The sequence below is a fragment of the Physeter macrocephalus genome, chromosome 7 (genome assembly GCF_002837175.3).
Source record: "Physeter macrocephalus isolate SW-GA chromosome 7, ASM283717v5, whole genome shotgun sequence".
In the NCBI taxonomy this organism is placed as follows: Eukaryota; Metazoa; Chordata; class Mammalia; order Artiodactyla; family Physeteridae; genus Physeter; species Physeter macrocephalus.
This window is the reverse complement of record NC_041220.1, coordinates 81,190,743-81,217,336: the sequence shown is the minus strand read 5'-3', so window position 1 is coordinate 81,217,336 and position 26,594 is coordinate 81,190,743. Positions and strand designations below refer to the sequence as shown.

At 43.5% G+C, this 26,594-nt stretch overlaps 1 protein-coding gene and 1 pseudogene across 1 annotated transcript in view; both read left to right on the top strand.

The window, feature by feature from the left end:
* Positions 1 to 26,200, top strand: part of PGCKA1 (PDCD10 and GCKIII kinases associated 1) — an 88,471-nt gene extending 62,271 nt beyond the window's left edge. Inside the window, exons 3-5 of the mRNA XM_007113411.4 lie at positions 8,495 to 8,544; positions 23,923 to 23,976; positions 24,568 to 26,200. Coding sequence (XP_007113473.2) covers positions 23,945 to 23,976; positions 24,568 to 25,504 — 969 coding nt within the window. The 5' untranslated portion in view covers positions 8,495 to 8,544; positions 23,923 to 23,944 and the 3' untranslated portion in view covers positions 25,505 to 26,200. The remainder of the gene's footprint in view (positions 1 to 8,494; positions 8,545 to 23,922; positions 23,977 to 24,567) is intronic.
* LOC102975961 (CDGSH iron-sulfur domain-containing protein 2-like) lies at positions 22,432 to 23,627 on the top strand (annotated as a pseudogene).
* Positions 26,201 to 26,594: the final 394 nt, after the last annotated feature.

Sequence of the window (26,594 nt, the reverse complement as noted above, 5' to 3'; positions counted from 1 at the left end):
GCCCAGCGGCCATGGCTCACGGGCCCAGCCGCTCCGCGGCACGCGGGATCCTCCCAGACCGGGGCGCGAACCCGGTTCCCCTGCATCGGCAGGCGGACGCGCAACCACTGCGCCACCAGGGAAGCCCCCCAAACATCTTTTTTTAATGAGAAAAGTTCTTTAAGCATTTGGAAAAGATTGGAGATATTTATGAGCAGAGCATCTGCAAAAGAAAAAAAAAAGTTTTTATACTTAAAAAAAGTACTTAGACTTTGTACCAAGGACTAAACTTTAAAATCCATCAATAGATGAGTGAATTTTACACTTTATACTGCAGATGACCGTGATTTACTGAAGTAACTAGGGTCGTTCTTTTTTTCCATAGAGATTCTAGATATCAATCATGGTTTTGTTTTCCCTTGGTTTAAATGGCATTCCTCTTTGATCATTACTTCGCACTGGGAAAAGATATTTCCTTGTGCAAATTAGTGGTTAGCTTCTCATAACCTCAGACAACAAAGGGCCCCTGTGTGAGGACGCAGGAATTCCTCTTGGAATACAGGGAAGGCCCCCAGCTGAATCGTATCCAAGGAAGATGCTGCAAAGCTTGCAAAGCTAGTTCGGAGAAAGGAGCCCAGCTGGAGATCTTTTCTTTCTATTCATATATTGGCCCTGCTTGAGGCGTGGGGGTGGGGGGAAGTCCATAAAAGGAAACCCGAAAACAAGCCTGAATGCATTTACAAATTACAAGGAAAAGTTAATTCTGGCAACCAGCGTTGGTGCCAACTCAGGCTTATCATGTTTAGAATTTAACTCCACTTGGGGAGAAACTGTTTTTCTTCTCATAGAAGTTAAAGAAGGCAACAGAGATGGACTGTATGGTGTAAGTTCTGAATGAAAACCTGTCTGTGGGTAAGTCACAGTCTGGCTCATTTCCCCTCGGCCGCCTCTACTGAGTCCCACGTGTTGCCGCCAGTTATTATTGTGAACTGCAAATCTCATCAAGCGGGGCCCTGAGCATGGCGTTCGCAGCCCTCCTCTACCTATAAGTAGTGGAGCTAAAATTCAAACTCAGGAGTTTCTGAGTTCTCCAGAACTCTCCCCTCTTTTCATGACACAAAAGTGCTTTCCCAAAGGCTCAAAGACTATTTGTCACCAGCAGCACTTGCCCCCAACATCTGTGGTCAAACAGTATCAGGACATGTAAGAAAGACCCATTTCTAGTTCCACCGGTGGCTCCAATTGAAAGCTAAACTTGGAGTAAAAATTCCACTCCGTGTACAGATAACTAGTTAAATATCAAACTCAGCAAGGCTCTACTTACTAATAGACCCATGGAATGTGATCCCTTCAGGGGTTTGATGTACTTGAAAACCCTATAAAAATCACCATTTAAGAACCTGTAGACCAGTACCGTCTAACAGAACTTCCTGTGATGAGAAAAATGTTCTGTGTCTACCCTGTCTGATACGATAGCCACTAGCCGCATGTGGCTTTCAAGCACTTGAAATGTGGCTGGCTGGTGTAACCAAGGAACTGAACTTTTAATGTACTTAATTTTTAGTAATTTAAATAGCCACCTATGGCTAGTAGTTACCATATTGGGCTGTGTGGCTCTAGCATATTCTGACAGGTTGATTGCTGGTCCCCACATTTTCATGATGCTTTGCCTCTAAGCTCTATTATGTCACGGGATCGTAATTATTTGTTTTTGTTTTGCCCACCCCACCAGGCTGTAAGCAGTTCATCCTGCTAAATCATCTCTTTTTAGCACATGACCTGGCCCATGGTACTAGGCCTTAAATAATTAACGTAGGTTAAATAAATGGATGGGAGTCAGCTTTTTTCAAAAGCATCATTGTTATTGCTTGCTATCATCTGGTTTACCCTTTCTCATGATTTTGCTCTTAGGACTAAATTGGTTCCCAGATCTTCAGATAAAGCCCAGACTGCTTACTCGTGAGCACATCTTTCTTTCCTCAAAGGAAATCACTTCTTTCACTGATTATTTTGGTTATTTGCCTCAGTTTCTCTAAATGAATGTTTCTGTTGCCATTTCTTGATTTTTTTTGTGTGTGTGTGTGTGTGTTTCAGACATTATATCTTCCAGGGTGGTAAAAGATGGTTCAGCTTCCACCCCCTGCCCTAGCACACATAAGAAATGTTCCCACTCCCTACTGAACGCCCCCCTCCAGTTAGATGAATAACTAGTATTTATTAGAACTATGTAAATGCAGTTCACAGCTAAGCCAGGTAGGGAATTATATTTCCTTTCCTGAACATCTTTTTCTCTGGAGGTAACAAATGGCTCGTTTTTTTCATCTGTTCAGTATTCTACATCCTTACCACTGATTTGACCCCAAAGTCTTTCCCTATTGTATATATCTTTCTCTTTGGGACACTTCAGTGATTCTATGAATTTCATCTCTTAAAAGAAAACTGCCCAGAGCCTTCTCATCTTCTCCAGTCAGAATGAGCTGTCCTCCAGGCTGTGCACGTTGCTGGCATTCTGGGATCTCCCATCAGCATCGTCCTGGGAGTTACTTTTGTCTCTCTCCTGTGTTTAATGCCCTATTTCCTGTATTCCTTGCCTTCCGCTCTTGGTTTACTACCTCATTTGTTTGTTACATCTTCTAATAGCCTCCTTCCCAGGAGGGGAAGGTATATGAATGGTAAAATTTTTGAGACCTTTCTTATCTGAAAATGTCTTTATCGTACCCTCTCACTTCATTGGTAGTTTGGCCAAGTTTAGAATAACGTGTGTGTGTGTGTGTGTGTGTGTGTGTGTGTGTGTGTGTGTGTGTGTGTGTGTGTTTAAGAAGTCTAAAACCATTCTGATCCCCAGCTCTTTGTATATGATCAGTTTTTTCTTTCTTAAAGCCTGTAGGAGCTTTACTTTTATGTCAGTTCTATTTAATTCTTCATGTCTTTATCTCCTTTGTGAATTTATATGAGATTTCCTCATGTTTCTCTTCTAGACTCTCCATTGAAATATTCATTTTTGCTGTCTTGTTTTAATTTCCAAGACCGTTTTATTGTTGTTCTCTCATTATTTTTTTTTTATTGAAGTATAGTTGATTTACAGTGTTCCAGGTGTACATTCAGTTATACGTGTGTGTGTATGTGTGTGTGTGTATATATATATATACTTTTTTAGATTCTTTTCCATCATAGGTTATTACAACATACTGAATATAGTTCCCTGTGCTATATAGTAGGTCCCTGTTATTTATCTATTTTATATATAGTAGTCTGTGTCTGTTAATCTCAAATTCCAAATTTATCCTTCCCCTCCCTTTCTCCTTTGGTTTGTTTTCTATGTCTGTGAGTCATTTTCTGTTTTGTAAATAAGTTCATTTGTATCATTTTTTTTAGATTCCACATATAAGTGATATCATATGATATTTGTCTTTGTCTGACATTTCACATACAAGCAATATCATATGATATTTGTCTTTCTCTGTCTGGCTTACTTCACTTAGTATGATAATCTCTAGGTCCATCCATGTTGCTGCAGATGGCATTATTTCATTTTTTATGGTTGAATAGTATGTATTAGTATAGTATATATAGTATATATTAGTATGTGTAGCATATTATGTATGTATGTATTATATATTGTATATATATACATATATAATATATATACATATATATGTATTATATATGTGTGTATATAATATTTTGTATTATATTATGTATATATGTATGTATGTACCACATCTTCTTTATCCATTCCTCTTTCGATGGGCATTTAGGTTGCTTCCATGTCTTAGCTATTGTAAACAGTGCTGCAATGAACATTGGGGTGCATGTATCTTTTTGAGTTAGAGTATTCTCCAGATATATGCTCAAAAGTGGGATTGCTGGGTCGTATGGTAGTTCTATTTCTGGTGTTTTAAGGAACCTCCATACTGTTCTCCATGATGGCTGCACCAATTTATGTTCCCACCAACAGTGTAAGAGGGTTCCCTTTTCTCTGCACCCTCTCCTCCGCTGAAGTCTTGAACCCCTCAAAGTCATCCACGAGGGTTGGGATCAACTTTTTCCACACTCTTGTGTTTGTTGCTATCTTGACATCTTCCCGTGGATCACAAATGTTCTTAATGGCATCTAGAATGGTGAATCCTTCCCAGAATTTTCAACTGACTGTGCCCAGATCCATCAGAGCAATCACTATCTACGGTAGTTATGGCAGCCTTTCAAATCATATTTCTTAAATAATAAGACAAGAAAGTCAAAATTACTCTTTGATCCATGGGCTGCAGAGTGGATGTTGTGTTAGCAGACATGAAAACAACATTAATCTCATTGTACATCTCCATCAGAGCTCTTGGGTGACCAGGTGCATTGTCAATGAGCAATAATGTTTTGAAAGGAATCTTTTTTTCAGAGCAGTAGGTCTCAACAAGTGGGCTTAAGATAGTCAGCAAACCATATTGTAAACAGATGTGCTGTCATCCAGGCTTTGTTGTTCCATGTATAGAGCACAGGCAGAGTAGATTGAGCATAACTTTTGAGGGCCCTAGGATTTTCAGAATGGTAAATGAGCATTGGCTTCACCTTAAAGTCACCAGCTGCATTAGCCCCTAATAAGGGGGGCAGCCTGTCCTTTGAAGCTTTGGAGCCAAGCATTGACTGCTCTCTAGCTGTGAAAGTCTTAAACGGCATCTTCTTCCAATGTGAGGCTGTTTCATCTATGTTAAAAATCTGGGGCTTCCCTGGTGGCGCAGTGGTTGAGCGTCCACCTGCTTATGCAGGGGACATGGGTTCGTGCCCCGGTCCGGGAAGATCCCACATGCCGCAGAGCGGCTGGGCCCGTGAGCCATGGCCGCTGAGCCTGCGCGTCCGGAGCCTGTGCTCCGCAACGGGAGAGGCCACAACAGTGAGAGGCCGGCGTACCGCAAAAAAAAAAAAAAAAAAAAAATCTGGTATTTAGTGTAGCCACCTTCATTAAGTGTCTTGGCTAGATCTTCTGGATAACTTGCTGCAGCTTCTACATCAACACTTGCTGCTTCTCCTTGCACATTTATGTTATGGAGACGGCTTCTTTCCTAAACCTCATGAACCAGCCTCTGCCAGCTTCATACGTTTCTTCTGCAGCTTCCTCACCTCTCTCAGTCTTCACAGAATTGAAGAGAATTAGAGCCTTGCCTTGGGTTAGGCTTTGGTTTAAGGGACTGTTGTGGCTGATTTGATCTTCTACTCAGACCACTACAACTTTCTCCATATCAGCAATAAGCCTGTTTCACTTTCTTATCATTCGTGTGTTCACTGGAGTAGCATTTTTAATTTCCTTCAAGAACTTTTCCTTTGCATTTACAACTTGGCTAACTGGTGCAAGAAGCCTAGCTTTCAGCCTATCTGAGCTTCTGGCATGCCTGCCTCACTAAGCTTAATCATTTCTAGCTTTTGATTTAAAGTGAGAGACGTGTGACTCTTCCCTTCACTTGAACACTTAGGGACCACCGTAAGGTTATTAACTGGCCTAATTTCAATCCTGTGTGTCTCAGGGAATGGGGAGGCCTGAAAAGGGCAGAACGGGGAACAGCTGGTTGGTGGAACAGTCAGAACACAGGAACATTTATCAATTAAGTTCGCTGTCTCACATGGCTGCGGTTTGTGGCACTGCAAAACAGTTACAATAGTAACATCAAAGATCACTGATCACAGATCACTGTAACAAATATAATAATAATGACAACATTTGAAATAATGTGGGAATTACCAAAATTTGACACAAAGACACAAAGTGAGCAAATGCTGTTGGAAAAATGGTGCCAATAGACTTGCTCAACGCAGGGTTGCCACAAACCTTCAACTTGTAAAAACAAAACAAAACAGAAAAACATGCAATATTTACGAAGCACAATAAAACGAGGTGTTGGGCTTCCCTGGTGGCGCAGTGGTTGAGAGTCCACCTGCTGATGCAGGGGACACAGGTTCGTGCCCTAGTCCGGGAAGATCCCACATGCCATGGAGCGGCTGGGCCGGTGAGCCATGGCCGCTGAGCCTGCGCGTCCGGAGCCTGTGCTCCGCAACGGGAGAGGCCACAACAGTGAGAGGCCGGTGTACCGCAAAAAAAAAAAAAAAAAAAAAAAAAAACGAGGTGTACCAGGACTTCCCTGGTGGTCCAGTGGTAAAGAATCTACCTTACAATGCAGGGGATACAGGTTCGATCCCTGGTCAGAAAACTAAGATCCCACATGCCGCAGGGCAGCTAAGCCCATGTACCACAACTGCTGAGCTTGTGCGCCTCAACTAGAGAGCCTGCATGCCACACACTGCAGAGCCCACGCACTCTGGAACCCATGCACCACAACTGCAGAGCCCACGCATCCTGGAGCCCGTGTGCCACAACTAGAGAGAGAAAACCCGCACGCCACAACTAGAGAGAAGCCCATGCACTGCAATGAAGAGCCCGCGCGCACCGCAACAGAAGATCCCGTGTGCCACAACTAAGACCCAATGCAGCCAAAAATAAGTAAATAATAATAAATAATAATGAAACGAGGTGTACCTACACTGTAATCCAAGGCAGAAAGTGATCAGAGCCATCCAAACAGTTAAAGATTCTGTGGAAATTAAAAGAATGGAGTAATTACCTTTAGGTGGGATTTTTTTTAAACCTTCATGGAGTTTTGAAGGATCAGTAGAATTCTGCAAAATACCAATGGGCATGGAGGCATGCCAACTGGGGGGAACAATATGTGCAAAGGTATAGAAATAAGAAAAAGTGTATATAGACAGGTTTAGAAAACAGTGAAAAATCCAGGTTGGCTGGAAATAGTAGTGGCTAGAGGAGTTTCAGGGATAATCTAGGAAGGCCAGTTGGTACCATATTGTGGCAGGTCTTGAATGCTTAGCTGGGGACATTAAAGACTGGTAGGCAATGCAGAGCCAGTTAAGCCTTCTTAAAGGGGAGTGGCTTGTTGAGAGCTACTCTTTGCATGCCTGGCTCCATCTCATTCTTTGGGTCCCAGTTTAAATGCTCCTTCTTCAAAGGTCCATCATCCCTCACTCTAAGGAGGTTCTCACTTGTAACTCCGAATTGCCACATCCCGTTGGTTTCCTACAAAACACTTGTAGGAAAGTTGTAATATCTGTCTACCAACCACATGGCAAGTTCCAAGTTCTTTAAACACCAGCCAATCCAGAATATTCACTCTCCCGCGCATAGGACTGTCATTCTGCAGGGCACACAGCATGGTGTTCCATTCGCTGCAGTTTAGTGCTGCCTGACACACAGTAGGGGGTGAATTATCTGGTGACTAAATAATACCCCATCCTTTCCTGACTTCTCTTTGTCACATGCCCTCTGCCTAAAAGGCCCTCCCTGCATGCTTCACCATCATCATTTTTCTGTCTGCCACAGTTCTTCCCATCTTTCTATGAATGCATAGTTCAGGTGCTGTCAGCCCAGTTACACAACCTCCCAATCCTGAACCCCCTCAGCCCTTGTGTTCCTTTGATGGCATTATGTGCACCCTGCCTAATATTTTAGTGATTTGTAACCTAACCTTTTCTTGTCTCCTTGCCCTTCCCAATAGATGGCTAGCTCGCTGAAGGCCTGGACTTTGTCTTTCTTGTGTCTTCCTTTTCAAATAATATTTGAGTTGAATTATAAGTACTTGGTAAAAATTAAGAATAACAGAATTCATGTGACATTTGAGCAATGTATTAGATTTTAAGGAATTATTAAGCAGTAAGAAGTAATACTGAGTGAAAAGACATTGCTGACAGAATATGAAAGTGAATTTCCAAAAGGATATAACCATTCTAATGTTATATGATAAATTTAAGGCAGAATTCATTATCCCCAAATGTAGTTTACTTGGGAGTGGGCTAAGAGCATTTCTCTAAAAAGTTTTGTCTATGTATAGTGAATTATTCTAATAATCACAGAGAAGTTGGTAAAAATCTGAACATTTGCTTTACTTTCTCAAATTCTATACCTCGTTATTTTCATTATAAGCAAAGCTATTTTCTAAATTAAGTATTTTATTGAACTATTATGCATATATTCATTGAAACTTTGATTGTTTGATATGTCTCCAAGAAGTAAATTCCTTGAATTATTTTTCTGCTTAGTTGAAACTTTACCCATCAGAGAAGAGGTGTATTGTCACGTAATGTTTATCAACAGCAATAACTAACAATAGCTTCTGGTTATTGAACAATTCCAACATGCCTAGCATGTGATAAGCAGCTTTCCTGTTGTGCCATTTAAATCTCACTATAATATGTTATAGATGAAACACTGACATTTGGGTAAATTGTTAATTGATCATTAATTGAGTATCAGGAGCTGGGCTGCAAACTCAGGCTGGCAAATTTCAAAGCCCTTGCCTGCCTGGGCTAAATGTTCTAGGCCAGGAACTCTCTTCCCACACATCACTGCCTGGGCCCCTCAGGAAATGCTTTCTGCTGTGGCTTTCAAGATGCAACTTGGCTGTGAAAAGGAGGCAACTTGTAGACCTCAGTTTTCAACTTTCTTTTTTTTTTTTGGTTGCAGGAAGAGAAGTTAAACTTCTAGAGAAACCTAATGGACAATCTCCACAACAGGTAAGCTGTTCTTTGTTTTATGCCTTGGGAAGAAAGTCTATTCTTTCCACTTTCCATTACATTTTATATTATTCGGTCTTCCACTACAGTTCTTATTACCTGAAACATTAAAGCCAGTAGACAGAGCAATCCGCAAAGTCTATTCTTTCTGACTCATTCAGGTTTGAGTAGAATTCTGTTATTTCCTTTTTACTTTTGTTGTTTAGGGGATACAGTTCTAAAACGGGACAAATGGTACGACCCATACAAGTCTTCGCACTGAAAGGTTTACAATGTGGGACTGAATCAAGAAGGCTGAGTGTTACCTTGTTTGAGCTCAGCTAGAAACGTGCACCTCAGGCCACTCCAATTTTTCACCATTCTGCACATGCCCAAAAATGACCCCCAAAACACAGCAATTATTCATCTGGGACTTACAATTAAATTTTAGCCAGTAGATAAATTCACAACTATGGAATCCACAAATAATGAGGACCAATTGTACACATAAAGCACGTGGATTAACGCCTGGTACATGGGAAGATCTGTGTAAGTTTGCTGTTTTTATCATCATGTTCATTATTCTATGTTATTAAATATCCTGAGGGTCTTAGCCACCTTTGAAAAGTCTTAGGCCTGGGGAAATGATAAGATTCAGATTTATGTCTTAAATCATGTGACTTCCATGTGGCAAATGTATTATTTTAGAAGACACAGGTGGATGCAGGAGACAAGAGGATTTTGCGGTAAATTCAGGTAAGAAAAAAGTGATAATGTTTTAGGACAAGGCAAGGGTAGTGCACACATAGAGAAAAGAGTGGGCTTACTAAGAAAGAGAGTGTAAGTGGTAGCATCCCCTGGAATGTGGTCCGGAACCCCACCAGCCCCATTATCTGCTCACCTGTGGCCACAAGTCTTCTCCAATCTTTTCCCAAGATTACTCAGGTGCTCCTTGCCTTATGTAACGTGTTGCATGACATAGTTTAATCTCATACTTTTAATACTCTGTTAGTCATGTATTTATATGTCTGTCTTCCTTGCTAGACTGTGAACTCTTTTCAGCTCCCTGGAATCGAGTTCAGTACCTGTACATAATAGGTGCTCAGGAAACATTTGGTGCATGAATGATGGGTGGTGAGCCCTTTAACAAACTGCAGAGATCTCTACCTCTTTGTGTCCTAGTTACTAGCAGAGTGTCTTGTCCTCAGTTAAGTGCTCAGGGATATTTGAGACCTCAGAACCATGCTCAGTCTTTTCAAGTGCAAAAATTATTTTTACTGTACTTCAAAGAAACATTGGTGACCCAATTCTGCACATACAGGGTTTTCTGCAAACATGGGACAATCTGTTTTTTCTTGTCCTCTGACCAGTCCATGCTTCCAGCCTTGAGTCCAGAAGCACATTTATAAAGTAAGGTGGTTGGGTGGTAGGATGTTCTCTAAGATTCGCTGAGGTTTGGACATCTAGGATACCGGGAATTACCCAGAACTACTTCATTGCAAGCATCCAGCCCTGAGCTGTGCTTGCTTTTAAAGCTATCATTATTTATAGCTTTACAAGACTGTGTTATATAAACGTCTCTCCACGTCGCCTCCTCTGCAACTTCCTCATCATTTCCAGAACTTAACTTTTTCTAAATGCTTCAGGTTTCTTCCAGATTTCTCCCACCTCCCAGATAAGGCTGCTTATCAACGTTGGAGACATGCCTAATTCCCATGGGGTTTCAGGGAGAATTTGGTCAGAACATCACCCATTTCTATTCACAGTGTCTAAAAGTCATTAAGCCAGTGGTTACATAATATTCTCATAGACGATGGCCATGAAGATGAGAGCAGCCCACATTTACTAAGAACCTACTACTTGCCAGTCATACTTTGCCCATCACGTGTGTGAGCCATGTGATTCTCATAGGAACCCTGCACAATTAGATGTTACTGTTTTCCCGTCTAATGGTTGGCAAAGCTGAGATTCAGAGAAGTTAAGCAGCTTACTCCAGATCATCCAGCTTAGAACAGGCCAGTCCAGATTTTGACTCCAGAGCCCACTCCCTTAATTACAATAGACAGACTGTCTTCTGTGTCCTGGATCTTAAAATTCTTCCTCCTTTTCTTCTAAACCCATATATGATTTTATACATGTACTTTGACCAGTCCTTCTGTTAACGTGGCCGTAAAAATGAAGTCAATCACGCACTGATGCAAGGGTGTCTCGGATGTTTTGAAGCAGATTCCCTACTAAAGATTGGTGACGCTGAGCTTCCAATCAGCCAGAGTCAAGATCAGCCCACCAAGCTGAGTTGAGATGAGTTTTGTCAGATGATACGGTTACTATGGTGGTCAAGAGTATGAAGGAAGGGGGCCACTGAATCCCACATGAAAAAGACATAGAACTGCACGTGTTAAGTGAAAACACGTCATCTTCACTTCAAATTTTTAAAATCCTCTTCTCAAATAAACTCTGTACCATCTGAAGATTCTCCAAAGTGTACTTGTTCATATTCCCTGAAGGTCATGGCCTGCCCCCATCTTCAGTTGGGTCTGAATCTTGGTGCTGTGGTCATTTATCCCTGATAATGGTCTGGTTTGGTTTGGTTTTCAATGATATGGTATATTGGTTCATCAGTGAACAAGATTCTACCCAAGTAGTAGAATTCAGGGTAAATTCCTAATCCCATATCATTGATGATAAATTGTCATTTTAAGTGAGGTTGTGTACGTGATTAGTTGAGCTCTCTGTCTCTTTCACTTCAGAGCTGTCTGTGATAATTTGCCTGACTTCCTCAAGGCATACTTCAAAAGCAGTTGATAAGCACATGGTGATATCTGGATTACCAACTCTAAGAGTTTTAGATATTTGTCTTACACTGTTGAATTAGAGACTCGCTGAAGGATTTAGGGGCATATTAAAAATAAACTTCCTGCCACTACAGTGATAATGGGGAATGGGTTAATACGGCCAGGTGCCCATGTGAATAATAGGAGATACCCTTCGTATTTTAGCAGACGTGAGTAACATCGAAACATATATTAACCACTGTCACCCACACGCGTGAATGATGTTGAGTACTTTCACGAGATTACTAAAAATAGTGCGAAGGTCCATGTGTCCCCTATACTTTCTCCAGTGGCAGTTTTAGAATATATGTAGGAAGAGTTTAAGAGCTTGGAAGGGAAGATAGGAGACTTGTCTGGAAGTTACATTACACAGCAAACAGACTGATTTTGGGTGGGAAAGGGAAGAGAACTTGATGGAGTTGATGGAGGGGCTAAAGTCCCTTCCCCAGCCACTGTGGACACCCCTCCCATGTCAGGTACGCAACAAGCAGCAACTTAAACAATAGATAATACCAATTTTTGCAGAGTCCAATACTGTTATTGTATATTACTTAATAACTTAGCTAGAAAGCCTTTGACCAGGATATTATTAGTATTAAGCAAGGTCCAGCCAGGAATGGGAACTCTTCCTTTCAGACAGAGGGACGTTATAATCAGTGGGCTATGTGGGTATTGGAAGAGCTGGGAAACCAAATGAGATGGTGAGGCAACACAGAGATGGTCAAGGCAGGGAGACATTACCACCCCAGGATGAGACACAGAACCAGATGCTGGGGCAATGGCTGGAGCCATGGTGAGGCACCATGGTTCTATCTGGCACCATGGAGGGTGGGGCTCTTGGGCACCTATTGCTGTGGAGGAGATTTGGCCACTACTAGGATGAACAGCATACTGTCCAAAGTAGAGAGAAAGGGAAACATACCCTGACATCCCCCATGCTCCCCCTCTAGTCTTCCACCAGCACCTTCCACTGGTGGGACTACCCAGATCCAGAGGGCAAGGGTTCGTCAGCTTTACGGTGCCTTGGGAAACAGTGAGCAAGGGGCAGGGACCCGTCTAAGAGCAGACAGGCAGTGGGCCAGCCCAATGTCTTGGGTTTGTTTCATCTATTCCTCAGTTAGTAAACATTTAGGTTGTCCAGATTGATCCCCTATTATTGGACACGTGGTTTATTTTTAACTTTTTCCTGTTATGATGCCCATAGAGAAGGATAAAAGAACATAAATTAAAAACTGTTAAAAAGCAAATTCTGAAAAACAGAAAAAATTTTTAGAAACTTAACAGGATTGTAAACTGCACCAGTTGGGAGTGCAATTGGCAGTAGTGACTACAGGTATTAGTTTCGGCCAACTTGGTTTGGGCCAGATCATCAGTCACCAAAAGGGACCAGTGGTAATGTAGCCACCTCACTGTTGCCAGGAACTGCCCAAGCCACAGCGTTCTTAGGGTGTTAGTCCTTCCCCTTTAAGTAGAGCTCACCTAGACCTACCAGCAACATAGCAAAACAAAGAGGCCTGCCTGCCTTCATTTCCATAAAGCCCTAAAGCAGGAACTCTCAAAGTGTGGTCCCCAGAGGGCAGCATTAGTACCCCGGGAACTTGTTAGAAATGCGAGTTATTGCCCACACAGACCCGGGAGGATGCCTTATGCACCCCGTGCTCTCTGCCTCTCAAAGTGCTCACCAGGATCCTCACCCCTGTCACCCATACACCCTAGTCTTTATTCAATAGTGAGCTCCATCTCATCTGATCCAGACAGGAGCCTACTCCCAGGAATTTACAGTCCAGAGAATAGGGACATAGCTTCTCAAACTTTCCCTAGAACTGTTCCCACCAAGAGTACAGGAAGAGGGAACTGGTCTAGAGGGCTGACCATAAGCTACCAACAGAATTTGAAATTTTCTTCAGGGCCGAAATTGAGACACAGAAGTAGAGAAAAAAATGTATGGACACCAAGGGGGGAAAGCGGTGGGGGGTGGGGGTGCTGGCGGGATGAACTGGGAGACTGGGACTGACATGTATACACTGATGTGTATAAAATGGAGGACGAATAAAAACCTGCTGTATAAAAAAATAAATAAAATTAAATTTAAAAAAATAAATTTATATGAAATTGCAAAGAGCTAAAAATATCCAAAAACATCTTTTAAGAAAACAAGATAGAAGAACTTTCTCTGTTACTACATATTGCAAACCTAGAGTAATAAGAACAGTGGTTTTGGCAAAAGTAGATCAATGACACAGAATAGAGAGCTTAGTATCAGCACTAAGTATAAATGGATACTTGACTTTTTACACAAATATTACTGCAGATAAGTGTAAAAAACTCACAAAATTTAAATAAACTATGTAGGCATAATTGCTGCTATCAGTAGTTTTTTAAACTAAACAACAGCAACAACAAAAAGATGAATGATAACTCTATTCAACAACCCTCACAGAATTTCTGTCTTATTCCCTATCTTCTTCTATTCTGTTATAGCTACTGTCACGTGCTTATATCAGGTTTTTTTCCCTTCTTTACATTCACTTTCCTCTCTAAAAAAAAAAAAAAAAAGGCCTTTTGTTTAATTCTAATAATTCATGCAAATTTTGCCTTTTCAAACACAATATTCTGAATTTATTTTAAATTAAAAATAATGGGCTTCTTCCACAAAAACTTTCAAATTGAGCCATATTTATTTTATAGCTTAGCTTTACCTCCTAGTTCATGGCCACTTACCCTCATCCAGAAGGTGGGGCCCCAAGACCAGCTCACACCATAGGCAGCCCACGGGGCCTGGGGCAGCACAGGGATGGCCATATAGGGAAGGAGAAGTGAAACGGGCAGGCCCAGCAGCATCAGAGCTAACACGGGAGAAACTGAACCCCTCCACACCCCATAGGCTCCTTCCTCCTGAAGCCTCTTCCACAGAATTATTGTCCAGAAAGACAGATCCCATTTGTGTGAAAAGAGGCGTCTATAGAATTGCCAGAGTTTTTTGACCCCGCCATGGTCTGGCCAGACTACAGAATAAATCCCATGCCCAGCCAGAGCTGGAGGAAACCCTGCCATAAGGTGGTGCCATGGCCACCAGGACTGAACACAATAATTGTCTGAATATTTACCACATCACCTACTCCCTAACTTCACCACATGGCAAAGCACCTACACTATTTGTGCCTTTAATTCTGTGTTTGAGGCCTTTCCCATACCAAGTCCTTCCCTTGAAATTAAATTAAATAACCACTATATACTTCCATCTGGTGGCCAATAGATGAAACTACACCTATGAAATTCTATCAGAGCCCAAATCAAGAGGCTCCAGTTCCCTTTTGCAAAAGCTAATGGATCACAAGCTGCTTCTTATTGTGTAATGCAGTGGACTCAGAAAACAACAAAACCTACAAGAGGGATTATATTAATATAATATGAAATATATAAATATTATATAATAAGTAATATATAATCAGGAAGCATTAATAATAATGAAAACAATAACAACAGCATTAATAATAGCCACACTGTACCACTTTCTAACTTTTATGTCCATTTACTTATCTATAAAATACTGGCTCCCAACCTTTGTGCAGTGTTGGTGGGAATGTAAATTGGTGCAGCCACTATGGAAAACAGTATGGAAGATCCTCAAAAAATTAAAAATAGAGCTACCATATGACCCAGCAATTCCACTCCAGGGTGTATATCCAAAAAAGAAAATAAAACACTAATTCAAAAATATCTATGCACCCCAATGTTCATAGCGGCACTGTTTACAATAGCCAAGATATGGAAACAACCTAAGTGTCCATCAACAGAAGAATGGATAAAGAAGGTGTGATATATATAATGAATATTATTCAGCCATAAAAAAAGAATGAAATTTACATTTACTCATTTACAACAACATGGATGGACGTAGAGAGTATGATGCTTAGTGAAAGAAGTCAGACAAATACTGATATATAAATATATCATATGACAAATATGATATATATGATATCATATATATGTGGAATCTAAAAAATAAACAAATATAGCAAAACAGAAACAGACTCACAGATACAGAAAACAAACTAGTGGTTACCAGTGGGGAGAAGGAAGGGGGTAGGGGCAAGACAATGGTATGGGATTAACACTATTATGTATAAAATAGATAAGCAATGAGGATATATTGCACAGCACAGGGAAATATAACCATTATTTTGTGATAACTTTAAATGGAGTACAATCTATAAAATATTGAATCACTATACTGTACACCTGAAGCTAATGTAATATTGCAAATCAACTACTCTTCAATTAAAAAAATAATAGGGAATTCCGTAGTGGTCCAGTGGTTGGGACTCGGCGCTTTCACTGCCATGGCCTGGGTTCATTCCCTGGTCAGGGAACTAAGACCCCACAAGCTGCGCGGTTCGGCCAAAATAATAATAATAATAATTACTGGTTTCCACCTTAAAGGATTATTGTAAAGTAATAATCTAAGATTCATTCAATTCAATTCATTCAATTTTAAATTTCATTTAAGAAATGAAATTTCTTAAAACAGTACTTGATGCTTATTAAACACTCAAATGTTAACTACTTGTAATCATTAATAAGTACTGGCAGGATGCCAAACATTACAATAAATGCCATACATATTTTATCTCATTTAAATTTCAAAACAATCCTGATAAGCAGGAACTGTTATCATTCCCATTTTGCAGATTAGACAGCTAAAGGTCACAGAGGCTAAGAAATTTGCCTAGAGGTCACAAAGCTAATAAATGGTGGAGGTAGAATTGGAACCCACAACTCTGGCCCTAAATTACTCATTTAACCACTGTGCTGACTTGCTGGTGTGATAAATCTTCTCAGATGCTTATACGTCTCGCCTCACGCACATACCCCAGCCCTGCCACACACACACACACACACACACACACACACACACACACACACACACACACTCTCTCCCCCAGCGCACCCCAGTGAAGGAGGTCCATCAGGTGCACCTCCTCCTCCCTCAGAGCCCCCCTGACCTGAGTCCTCGCCCCTCCCAGGGAAGTTGCTGTTACACACACTCTCCCCATCTCAAGGCTCCAGGGAGTTGGTCAGCAGGACCCTATGGCAAAGAAGCCAAGGAGACCTTTCAAAGAGCTGCAGACCTAAGGGAATGAGATGAGAACTTGGGGCCTGAAGGAAGGAAACAGGAGGAGAAGGTTTGTGCATTCAGTCAGGATCATGGGTTGGGGTGACTGTGGACTTGGGACCCGAATGCAGCCCATCAGTATTGGGATGGGGTAGTTCACACACCACTGAGCAGAGCTCCCCACCTGCAAAACGGTGATACTGGTGCCTGCCTTGTCTCGGTGTTCAATGATAAGGGTGTGTGAGCCAAGTCAGAGAGAGGGTCATGAGGGGAGGAGCCTTCCTTCTCTGATTCACCCTTTCGATTGTTAGATTTGGAAGAGAGCTTTGATGTTATGGACTCATTGGGCAGATAAAGAAACTGAGGAATCAGGAGATTACACAACTTTCCCACATCCACATGGTTGATGATGAAGCCACTGCTGGAAGGTGGATTTCTCACACCTGACGCAGACTTTGCCTGGCTGAGTTCACCAAAACACCAACCACCACCTGGCAATAATTAGTTTGGGGCGTAAAACCCCTCCTGATAATTAGGACTGTCATGTTTTTCCCAGAGTTCCACAAAACACAAGTTCTGTTGGTTGTTACTATCTTTTATGGGGAAAAAAAAAAGTTCTGTGGTCAAATAATTTTGGAAAATACTGGGTTAAACAAGGTGAAATCGCTCTTTTTCATAACTATGAATGTGTTCATCTTTCATCTCTGCTGTTTCCAAACCTGTTTGACCAGGGAACCCTTTGGCAGGGGTTTGAACACCCCTCTGCACAAATATTCCATGAAACCCAGTTCTAAGTGATGCTGATACATATATGGTAGCACGTTGACTATTGGGAATGCATCAAATGGACTGTTTGATGGTGCTGATAATAATAACAGTCTTCTTATAGTCTTTCCAGTTCTCCAAAGTTGAACTAAAGTTCAACCTCTTTAGGAGAAAAGGGAACACACCAGAAAATTTTGTCCCGGAGAGTTTTCAAAGCCTTCCCGGAAAGGAGGATATGATTCTGCTGAGGAAAGAGATTGGGTAGTAGTCAAGAATTATCTTCTTGTCCTTTTTCCACTATAGATTCAATACTGTCTATGGAGTTGGGCAGGCAGTCTTTAATTTCTTTTATAAAGCACCTGGTGGTTTCTTCAGTGTGTGGGAGTTATTTTTATCCAATCCTCTTGGGTCTAAGAGGTCAGTACCCAGAAGTGACTCACTACATATTTTTCAACTTCACCTGCTGGCCAGATTAAGGTGAAATCCTGGACTGTTTTCTAAACACTGGCAAGTTGGTTTTTCAAAACAGAGTTGAAATTTAAATGTTTAATTTTATTGTGTCTCTTCCAAACACTCCAACTTCTGTCAACTCAAACCACTTGCCAGCAGCTGCTCTGAAAGCTCATTCATTGACTAGAGAGAGCCCTCGAAGCAGGGTGTCCTTGACCCTTGGAATTACATAACTGTAATTCCCAAGCTGGGAAGAGGAACCACGGTTCCTCCCATCTCTCTCAGCTCGTGTCATGCACTTGGCTTTTGGTTTTGGACCACTGGGTGGAGTGAGATTTGATCATGGAAAAGGTAGACCTTCTACTGGAATAATTTATAAAAGCTCATACTCACCATTCATTCATTCGGACCTGTCGCTCACCAGTCATTCCTTCATTTGAATAACAGGTGTGACGTGCTCCAAGCGAGCTGGATGCTGCCCTGGATTAGGCATTGCCTGCCAGGGGCTTGTGTTCAGTAAGGGAGGCCGACAGCTGATGAACACCAATGCCCTAGACTATAAGTCCCCTTCTGAGATGGGGCAGCCCAAGGACAGGAAGCATCTTTGCCTTCAGTGTTCTAGTGCCTGGGGCTGGATGTTGAGGAAAGGTCTTTAGTACATACTCAGAATGACAGCTAAATCCAGAAAGGCCAGTGGGCTTTTGATGAGCTCCTTTCCAAGACTTTTTTCCATGTGCTTCTTTATAGGGAATAGCTTAATAGCAATGGTTTCCTGTAGGTAATGGGTCCTAGCCCGGGGACAAGCAAAACAAGAACTGACATCAGATTAGTGCCTTTTTTTTTTTTTTTAAACTTCCCACTTTTTTTTTCCTTTTAACTTTTGATATTGACATCATGTCAGACTTACTGAAAAGTTGCAAGAAAAGTACAAAGGACCCTCATACAGTCACGGTCCCCAAATGTTAGCATTTGCTTTATTTTTCTCTCTTTCTCTACACATACACACACAATCTTTTTCCTGAATCGTTTTCATAAGTTACAGGTACCATGCCCGTCTACTCCTAAATACTTCACTCTGAATTTCCTAAGAACAAGGGCATGCTTTTATATAACTCCAGTACAATCATCAAAATCAGGACATTTACATTGGTTTAATACTACTACCTAATCTACAGACCTTATTCAGATTTCACCAGTTGTGTCAATAATGACCTCTTACAAAAAGATCATGATTGCATTTGGTTGTCGTGTCTCTTCCGTCTCCTTTAATCTGGAATAGTTCTTTAGTCTGTCTTTGTTTTTCATAAAGTTACATTTCTTTAAAGAGTACAGACCAGTTGTTTTGCAGAATAGCCCATAATTTGGGTTTGATGTTGCCTCCTGCTTCAATCCAGATTATACTCTTTTGGTAGAAAAAAATCACAGAAGTGACTCCGAGTTCTCAGGGCATCACATCCGAGGCTGCTGACTGGTCTCGTTACTCACGATGTTACCCTTGATTATTTGATTTAGGTGCTGTGAACCAGGTTTCTCCACTGTAAGGATACTGTTTTACCCCTAAGCGTGTGGTGGGGAGCTACTTTGAGACTAAATATCCCATTCTCCTCAAGTTTTCACCCGCTGGTCTCAGCATCTGTTGATGATTCTTGCTTACCTCAACTGTTACTGTGATGGTTGTCAAATGGTGATTTCTCTAGTTCCATTATTCCTTGTGTGTTTGTTAGCTGACTGTCTACTTGTAAGTCAGAGCTTTCCCCTTTTTAGATTTATATCCTAAGGATTCGTAGACCCTTGTTTTATTCAATGGATTATAATCCTTTATGTTCGTATATATTGTGATGTTCACGTTGTTCCGTATTTGGCCAGTAGAACCCCTGCAAGCTGGTCCTGTGTCCATTTGACCTGTCCCTGTCATTCTTTAAGATCATCACTATTCAAAGGCAGCCCTTTCCGACTGGGTTGAGGCTTTTTCTATATTCCTTGACTTCCTGATGGATACTCAGTCAATTTCTCTGTCTGGTTGCAAAACTCCTGCCTCCCCCCGGTCTCCCCGTTTCTCCCTGCCTTCATCACTAACTCCCTTGTGAAACCAGATTTTCCCACAAGGGGACTTGACTAGTAACTGATGGGGCTTTAGCATGCCCATCTTCAAACACACACGAAACACAGGACAAGAGTCAACCTCCAACACAGGAGTCCAGGAGCAGGCAGGCGCCAGCAGTGGGTGGACACACCATCCTAATGGTGTTTGCTTTTCTCCTGTGCAAACCAGATGGTGGTTGCTAAGGCTTTGCCTTTTGCTTCTCTGTTGCTCTTTTACACTCCAAAGAGAAAGCAAATTCTGATTCTGCTCCATAATAAAGGGCCCCAGAAAACTGAGTTCTCACCTTTAAGCCAGATGTTGTCAAAGTGAGGGGGGAGAGAAAGAGACAGACTGCCCGTTTTGAATTCCGTTTCACTTCAAAAGAGCATATATTTTTTCCCCATGTCCGTGTGCCACGCTGGACCTGGAGTATTTCCTTTTTGCACCTGGAGATGGGAGACCGCCTCGCTAAAAGCAATCTGTGGTGTGGCAGGGACACATGAAAAGAGAAACAGATCAGGTTTGATGTTAGGAATCATCATAGAAAGAAGAGTCACTGTAGACACAGGCAGGCAGGGGTTGGGTGTAAATGCATTAGTCCCCCCACCCTTTTCGTTAGCGGTCACCCAACCTTGGATGTTGGAGCCTATCTCATTGAGAGAAGGAATGTCGCTGGGGAAGGAAAACACAGGGTGGTGAGAGAGGGCAGGACCTCTAACCAGGAAGAGGCTGCCTCCGCTGGGCTGGGGAGAGAGAGGCACAGAGCGTGGCCCTCAGTACGAGACCAGGTCTGTAGGAACCCCAGGGAGTGCACCCTAAAGGGAGGCAGCGGCGGCGGAGGGCGGAGGGCGGGGGGCTGGAAACTTGACTTGAAAGGGGGAGAGTCATCAAAACACCTTTTATAACTACATGGCTTTGAAGAAAAATACAGATCCTGTGGTTTTCCAGGGAAAGGGGTGGGTGGTGAAAGCCACAGATGACATGTCAGTTCTCCTAGAAACAGGGAAGCAGAGGCTCTGGAGTTGGGCTCTTAAATCTCAGCAGTAATCTCACTTCCGGGCACGTTGCTTGTGTAGCCACAGCACAGCAGCAGAGGGTGGGGACAGCCAGCCAGCTTGGCGAGGGTGCCTCAGGGTCAGGATGACCTTGGTCAGCCTCAGAGACGCTGGGAAAGCCAGGTGTCGCTCAAGACAAGCCTCTTTCGTTTTTTCTTCTTTCCAGAAGAAAACCTTCCCTACCTACGACTCTGGAACCCACCTGCCTGACATTTTTCAATAATTCACATCTCAGGATTGCTTCAATTACATTATTAAGACCTGTAGTCTGCCCCTCTCTCAAACACTCCAAAGCCCTTTTTTTCTTTTCTTTGACTTTTTTTTCTTGCCTCCTATCCTCCTGACTTTTTAAAAACAGATTCCAAGATAAACAAAGGTACTGCAAGCAAGGAAATGCGCCAGATTTTGAGGGCGCAAGCGGGGAGGGGAGGGGCTGATGGTGGGGAGGAAGCGCACAGGGGCCTCTTGAACCTGTTTATCCAGCTGATATGTAAATTATTTGCAGCAAATGGACATAAGTGGGGAGCAGAGGCTGGAAACAAAATCCTGGGCTTGGAAAATGGGGTAATTTCATTGAGAGTGCATTGAAAAAGGAAAAGGTTGTACACATATTGCTGTCGAAGTCACCAATGATTTCTCTCTCTGTGGAACTCTTGTTGCACTTGGGGGGTGTGTCTTTCAGTTGGTGCCACAGTTGATAGAAATATACCATCTGGCCCTTATTCTGGAAACAAATATTACTTGGTATTGTTAATGCTCTTGTTCATATGTGTATGTATGTCATGACAACTAGATTCTTTCTTTCTTAGGTGCAAAGCTTCCGTCTTTTTTTTTAAACATGCTGTATCCAGACAGAGCTGAGTAATAAGTATATGCTTATTATGAATATTAACTCATATAATCTCCAACAATGCTATGTGGTAGGTGCATCGTTATCCCCATTTACAGATGAAATAGCTGAGGCCCAAAGTTACACGGCAGAGCTGGGACCTGAACCAAATAATCCAGGCAATCTCCCCATCTCAAATCTGTAATCACATCTGCAAAGACTTTCTTTCTTGATCACATGAGGTAACAGTCACAAGTTCCAGAGATTAGGATGTGGATGTTGGATATCTTTGCAGGGGGCGGGGGGGGGGTTGGTAAATCTAAATCTAGTTTCCTCTAACCAACCAACTAGTCTATACTTCTTAAAAGGTACCAGTAATTTTCTCTGTGGTTAAAGTCTTATGAAGTAGCATCCTGGGAAATTCATCCATGATTGAAAGGAAGGAGAGAGAACAGAGGAAGCAGTGACACAGCTGACCATGAGCGATCCCTCTCTCTCCCTAGCATACGCATCTTATGGAGACAAAGGGACTAGGGCTTTAGATTCTGTCACTGGCTTGTCTTCTTAAAGGTTGTAGCTGTTAGAGGTGGAAGATGACTTAAAGATTCTTCCATACTAATTTTTAGGATTTTCACAGAAAAGACCAGAACAGTGTGGTCAGCTTTACATGAAGAGAAGGTTTTATTCAGAGGGCAATCATGAGGAAAAAACGCAACTTGGGAAAGGCCAGGGGACAGAGGGCAGGTGGGAAATGAAAGAAGCAAAGACAGGAGTCCATGTGCCACCAGCAAGCCCGAAGGGGCGTGTCCTTGAACTGCCAGAGAGTGGAGTCCGTGGGTCGTAGCCGGGATGGGACTCGTGGTGGGAAAAGCAAAACAGGAGCAGTTTAGTCCAAGCAAAGCTTGTGGTGATCTCTCCAGCTCTAACCTCCTCAGGTCTGTAACGTGGAACGTATAGATCAGCTGCCGTATCCTGACATCTTTTAATACTGAGTAGCTAATCCCCTGGCGCCGAAACCTCTCCACTCTCTGACACCATCTGCTGCCGCACGGGGGCTGCACCCTGGTGAAGTCCATGTCCCCTGTGGAAGGCAATGAAAGAGAAAACGCACAGGGCCTTTTCAGTCCCACCTTTCTCTCCCTAGCATTCGTCAACCTGTTTTTTCCTCATTTGCAAAGTGGAGATGGCACAGCTCCCAGGGTTGGGGAAAGGTCTGGCACAAGAGACAAGTGTAAATAAATGTTTGAGAACTCTGAATCGGTGATTTTAGATACGTGAAGGTATTCCGGGTAACCAGTGCCCTCCCTGAATCACGTTATCCTTTTGCCAAAAATTGTGACTCTACTAACTTTGAGTGTATCTAGGAAAGAAAAAGCAAACTTAGTTCCTATTAAAATGTCATTCAGCCTCCCCGGCCCAGTCCAGGCCGAGAGCGCCCGCCTGCTGCTTCGGCTCTCCGCGCAAGCGCCCGAAGCTCGGCCGGAGAGCGGCGGGGCCGCCGGCGGGGCCGGGAGAGGAGCGGGCGCCGCTGGCCGGGAAGGTGCTGGAGGCCGCGGAACGCATGTTGAAGATGCAGCTCCCCGCGTTATCTTAAGCAGCTCCCAGTCCCCGAGAGCATTACCGGGATCGCCCGGCTCACAGTTTCAGAATGGCTTTGGTTACTGCCTTTCCTCGGTGTACTTGCAGTACCTTGCGGTTCGTCCATTCCTCCCGAAGAAAAAGCAGCAGAAGGGATAACTTGATTAATCTTAAAATGCAAAAGGAAAATCCCAAAGTGGTGAATGAAATAAACATTGAAGATCTGTGTCTTACTAAAGCAGCTAATTGTAGGTGTTGGCGTTCTAAGACGTTTCCTGCCTGTGATGGTTCACACGATAAACACAACGAATTGACTGGAGATAATGTGGGTCCACTAATACTGAAGAAGTATAATGGTAATGAATTAGGATGGAATTCATTACCTGTGCTGTAAAACCTTATAACAGTATTTTTTCATTCTTTGTTTATAGAAGATCTTTCAAATGGTAGTCTTAAGTATTGCTACTGGTTGAATAATTATTTCTGCCAATTTATTTTACACTACTGTTTATATTTGACACTTTGTATATTCAGTCATTTATATAGAATTAAATCGTGCAACCCTTTCACTCTGATTTCAAAGAATTAATGTATCTTCCTACAATAAAATGCACACTTTTTATTTTTAAAATAAAATAAAATAAAATGTCCTTCACTCTGTTCTCTCCTTTTTATGCCTTTTTTTCCAGATGATAACAAAAAGTAATCCAGATGGGGTGCAGGTGCTGTAAAATGCTACAAAGGTAACATTGAACAAAATGTCCCATCCGAATGGAGGAATTTGTGATTACCATGCAAGCACTTTAAACACCCTGCATGGGTTCAATGCATTTACCCAGCTTGGGGCATGACCACCATTGCCAGGAAATTAAGAGTTTGGAACCACTTTAATGTCATTTAAAAGAACACGAGGTCTGGATTTTTTTTTTTTTTTTTTCGGTATGCGGGCCTCTCACTGTTGTGGCCTCTCCCGTTGCGGAGGACACACAGGCCCAGCGGCCATGGCTCACGGGCCCAGCCGCTCCGCGGCATGTGGGATCTTCCCGGACCAGGGCACGAACCCGTGTCCCCTGCATCGGCAGGCGGATTCTCAACCACTGCGCCACCAGGGAAGCCCTGAATCCCTTCTTAAGATCTATTTCCAGTTGGTAGAACATTTTTATACCAAGTATATCTATTTAATGAGGCACACATATAGACTTAAAAGAGTAATCACGGAAATTAACAGGAATCGTAGAAAACAGCAGAGCCTGTAGTAGAAATATTAATAATGAAAGTTAGTTATTAATAAAGTTAATACTTAACCCGACTAGTCTCCCTTCTTCTCACCCCAGCTATCTCTTCGATCCAGTTCAAGTGCCCTCCCCTGGTTACGTCAACGAAGTAAACAGCTGCAAGTTTGATGAAGACGATGCCGTTAAGTTAAAAGGCAAACAGAGCCGCGAAGTGCTGGTGCACAAGGATGACCCTCCGAGCGAGAGCTCCAGGAGGACCGCGAGGAGGAGCCAAACGGCTGCCCCGCAGGAGCCCCGCGGGCCGCCCCAAGGACCGCTTCTCCCGGGGGACACGGCGGGGGGACCCTGCGCTGAGAAGACTGGCGGGGCCGTCAATGGCCTCGGCCCCGCTGCTGCCCTGCAGCTCGCTGGCGATCCCGGGTGCCCTCAGGGGGACAGGGGCTCCTGGGCCAGTGCCACAAACAAGGATCACACGACTCGGCCCTTCCTTGAAGGAGGAAGTGCCAGGCAACCGGACTGCGTGCTGCTGGCTTCAGGAGAGACCCGTGTCATCGGAAAGGGCGACTCCAGCGCGTCTTGCGCGGCAGGGCCTCCCACCTGGGAAGTCCCAGACCACGTCCTCCAGATACCCGCCCCGGATTACCCTCAGCTGTGGGGCTCCGCCGACGACGACGCTGATCACGTTGATCGCGAAGAAAAGGACTGCCTTTTCGAGAGCCACACAGAGGAGGAGCCCCGGCAGGGCGCTCACCCCAGGGCGGCGGGGGAGCGTGGTTTGAATATGCCCTTCTCCGTGAAGAGAAGCTGGGATTCGTTAAACGAGGCCGTGGTAACTGAAGTTCTAAGTGTATACTTTAAAGAAGAGGATCCTGCTCAGGACGTGCCTGTGGTCGATTCGAGAAACGGGTGGGAGGAGAGCCAGGGCTCCCCTGGAGATGCGAGTGGGGAGACGGCGGATGAGGACGCGGAGGTGGCCGAAGCCCTGGCCGCTTTAGAGGCCGCTACTGCGGGAGAAGATGTGGATGAGGCAGAGTAGGGAAGCGGCTTTGCGCCGGCAAGGAAGCCAGCCAGCGTTGCGCTGGGCGTATGGGGCTGGGTTTGCTCCTTAGACACAGAGCTGATGACGGCAGCGCTGATGGGTGCAGCCTTACCGGTGGTTGACACCCAGCACCTGTCCGGATGGCTGTGAGCGCCTGGGCCACACCGCTTGTTAAATAGGGAGAGTACCACCGTCTAGATGGGCTAAAACTCGAGACACGAGAATAAAAGTCAGAGTGGGCCACAGTGCTCGTGTCCACAGCGCGTGCAGACATTAAACAGCCTGCTCGGCACCCCGCACGACTCCCCCAGAACATCGGGTGCAGATGTCCTTGAGAATGCGCTGACATCCCAGCGCTTAATCCCAAGGGCACAGATTCACAGAGCATTCTGTTTGACTATAAATTCTCTATCTTGCTTTTGAGAGCCAAACGTTGTACCCAACCCGAGAAAGGTAACTACCCCCACTTAAAGTGCCTAATGTATGGTTTACCTTCAGGGATAATCACCCAGGGAACTAATAACTAACCACTTGTTGGACCGAGGGTGAAGCCCAGCAGCTTTCAGGGTGGAGCAGGAACCGCCGTAAACACATGGTTAGTCGTTAGCTGCGATATCAGGACACCTTGACCTTAATTTTTTTACATTACTTTTTTTTTTTCTTTTTTTTTTTTTTTTTTACGGTACGCGGGCCTCTCACTGTTATGGCCTCTCCCGTTGCGGAGCGCAGGCTCCGGACGCGCAGGCCCAGCGGCCACGGCTCACGGGCCCAGCCGCTCCGCGGCATGTGGGATCCTCCCGGGCCGGGGCACGAACCCGCGTCCCCTGCATCGGCAGGCGGACTCTCAACCACTGCGCCACCAGGGAAGCCCACGTTATTACTTTTTAGTCTCCTTTGGGATTGGGGAGTCTGGTCAAAATAATTATTTAAAACTGCTTGTGTCAAATTCATGTTTTAAGTTCATGAGATTTGGAACAGCAAAGAGATAGATGGAGTGTTTTGTGCCATGTTAATGTCTGATTGTGATTAAAATATAGCAACATATGTGTCTGTGTGTCTTAACTCAAAAGTGCTTCTAATTTTCCCA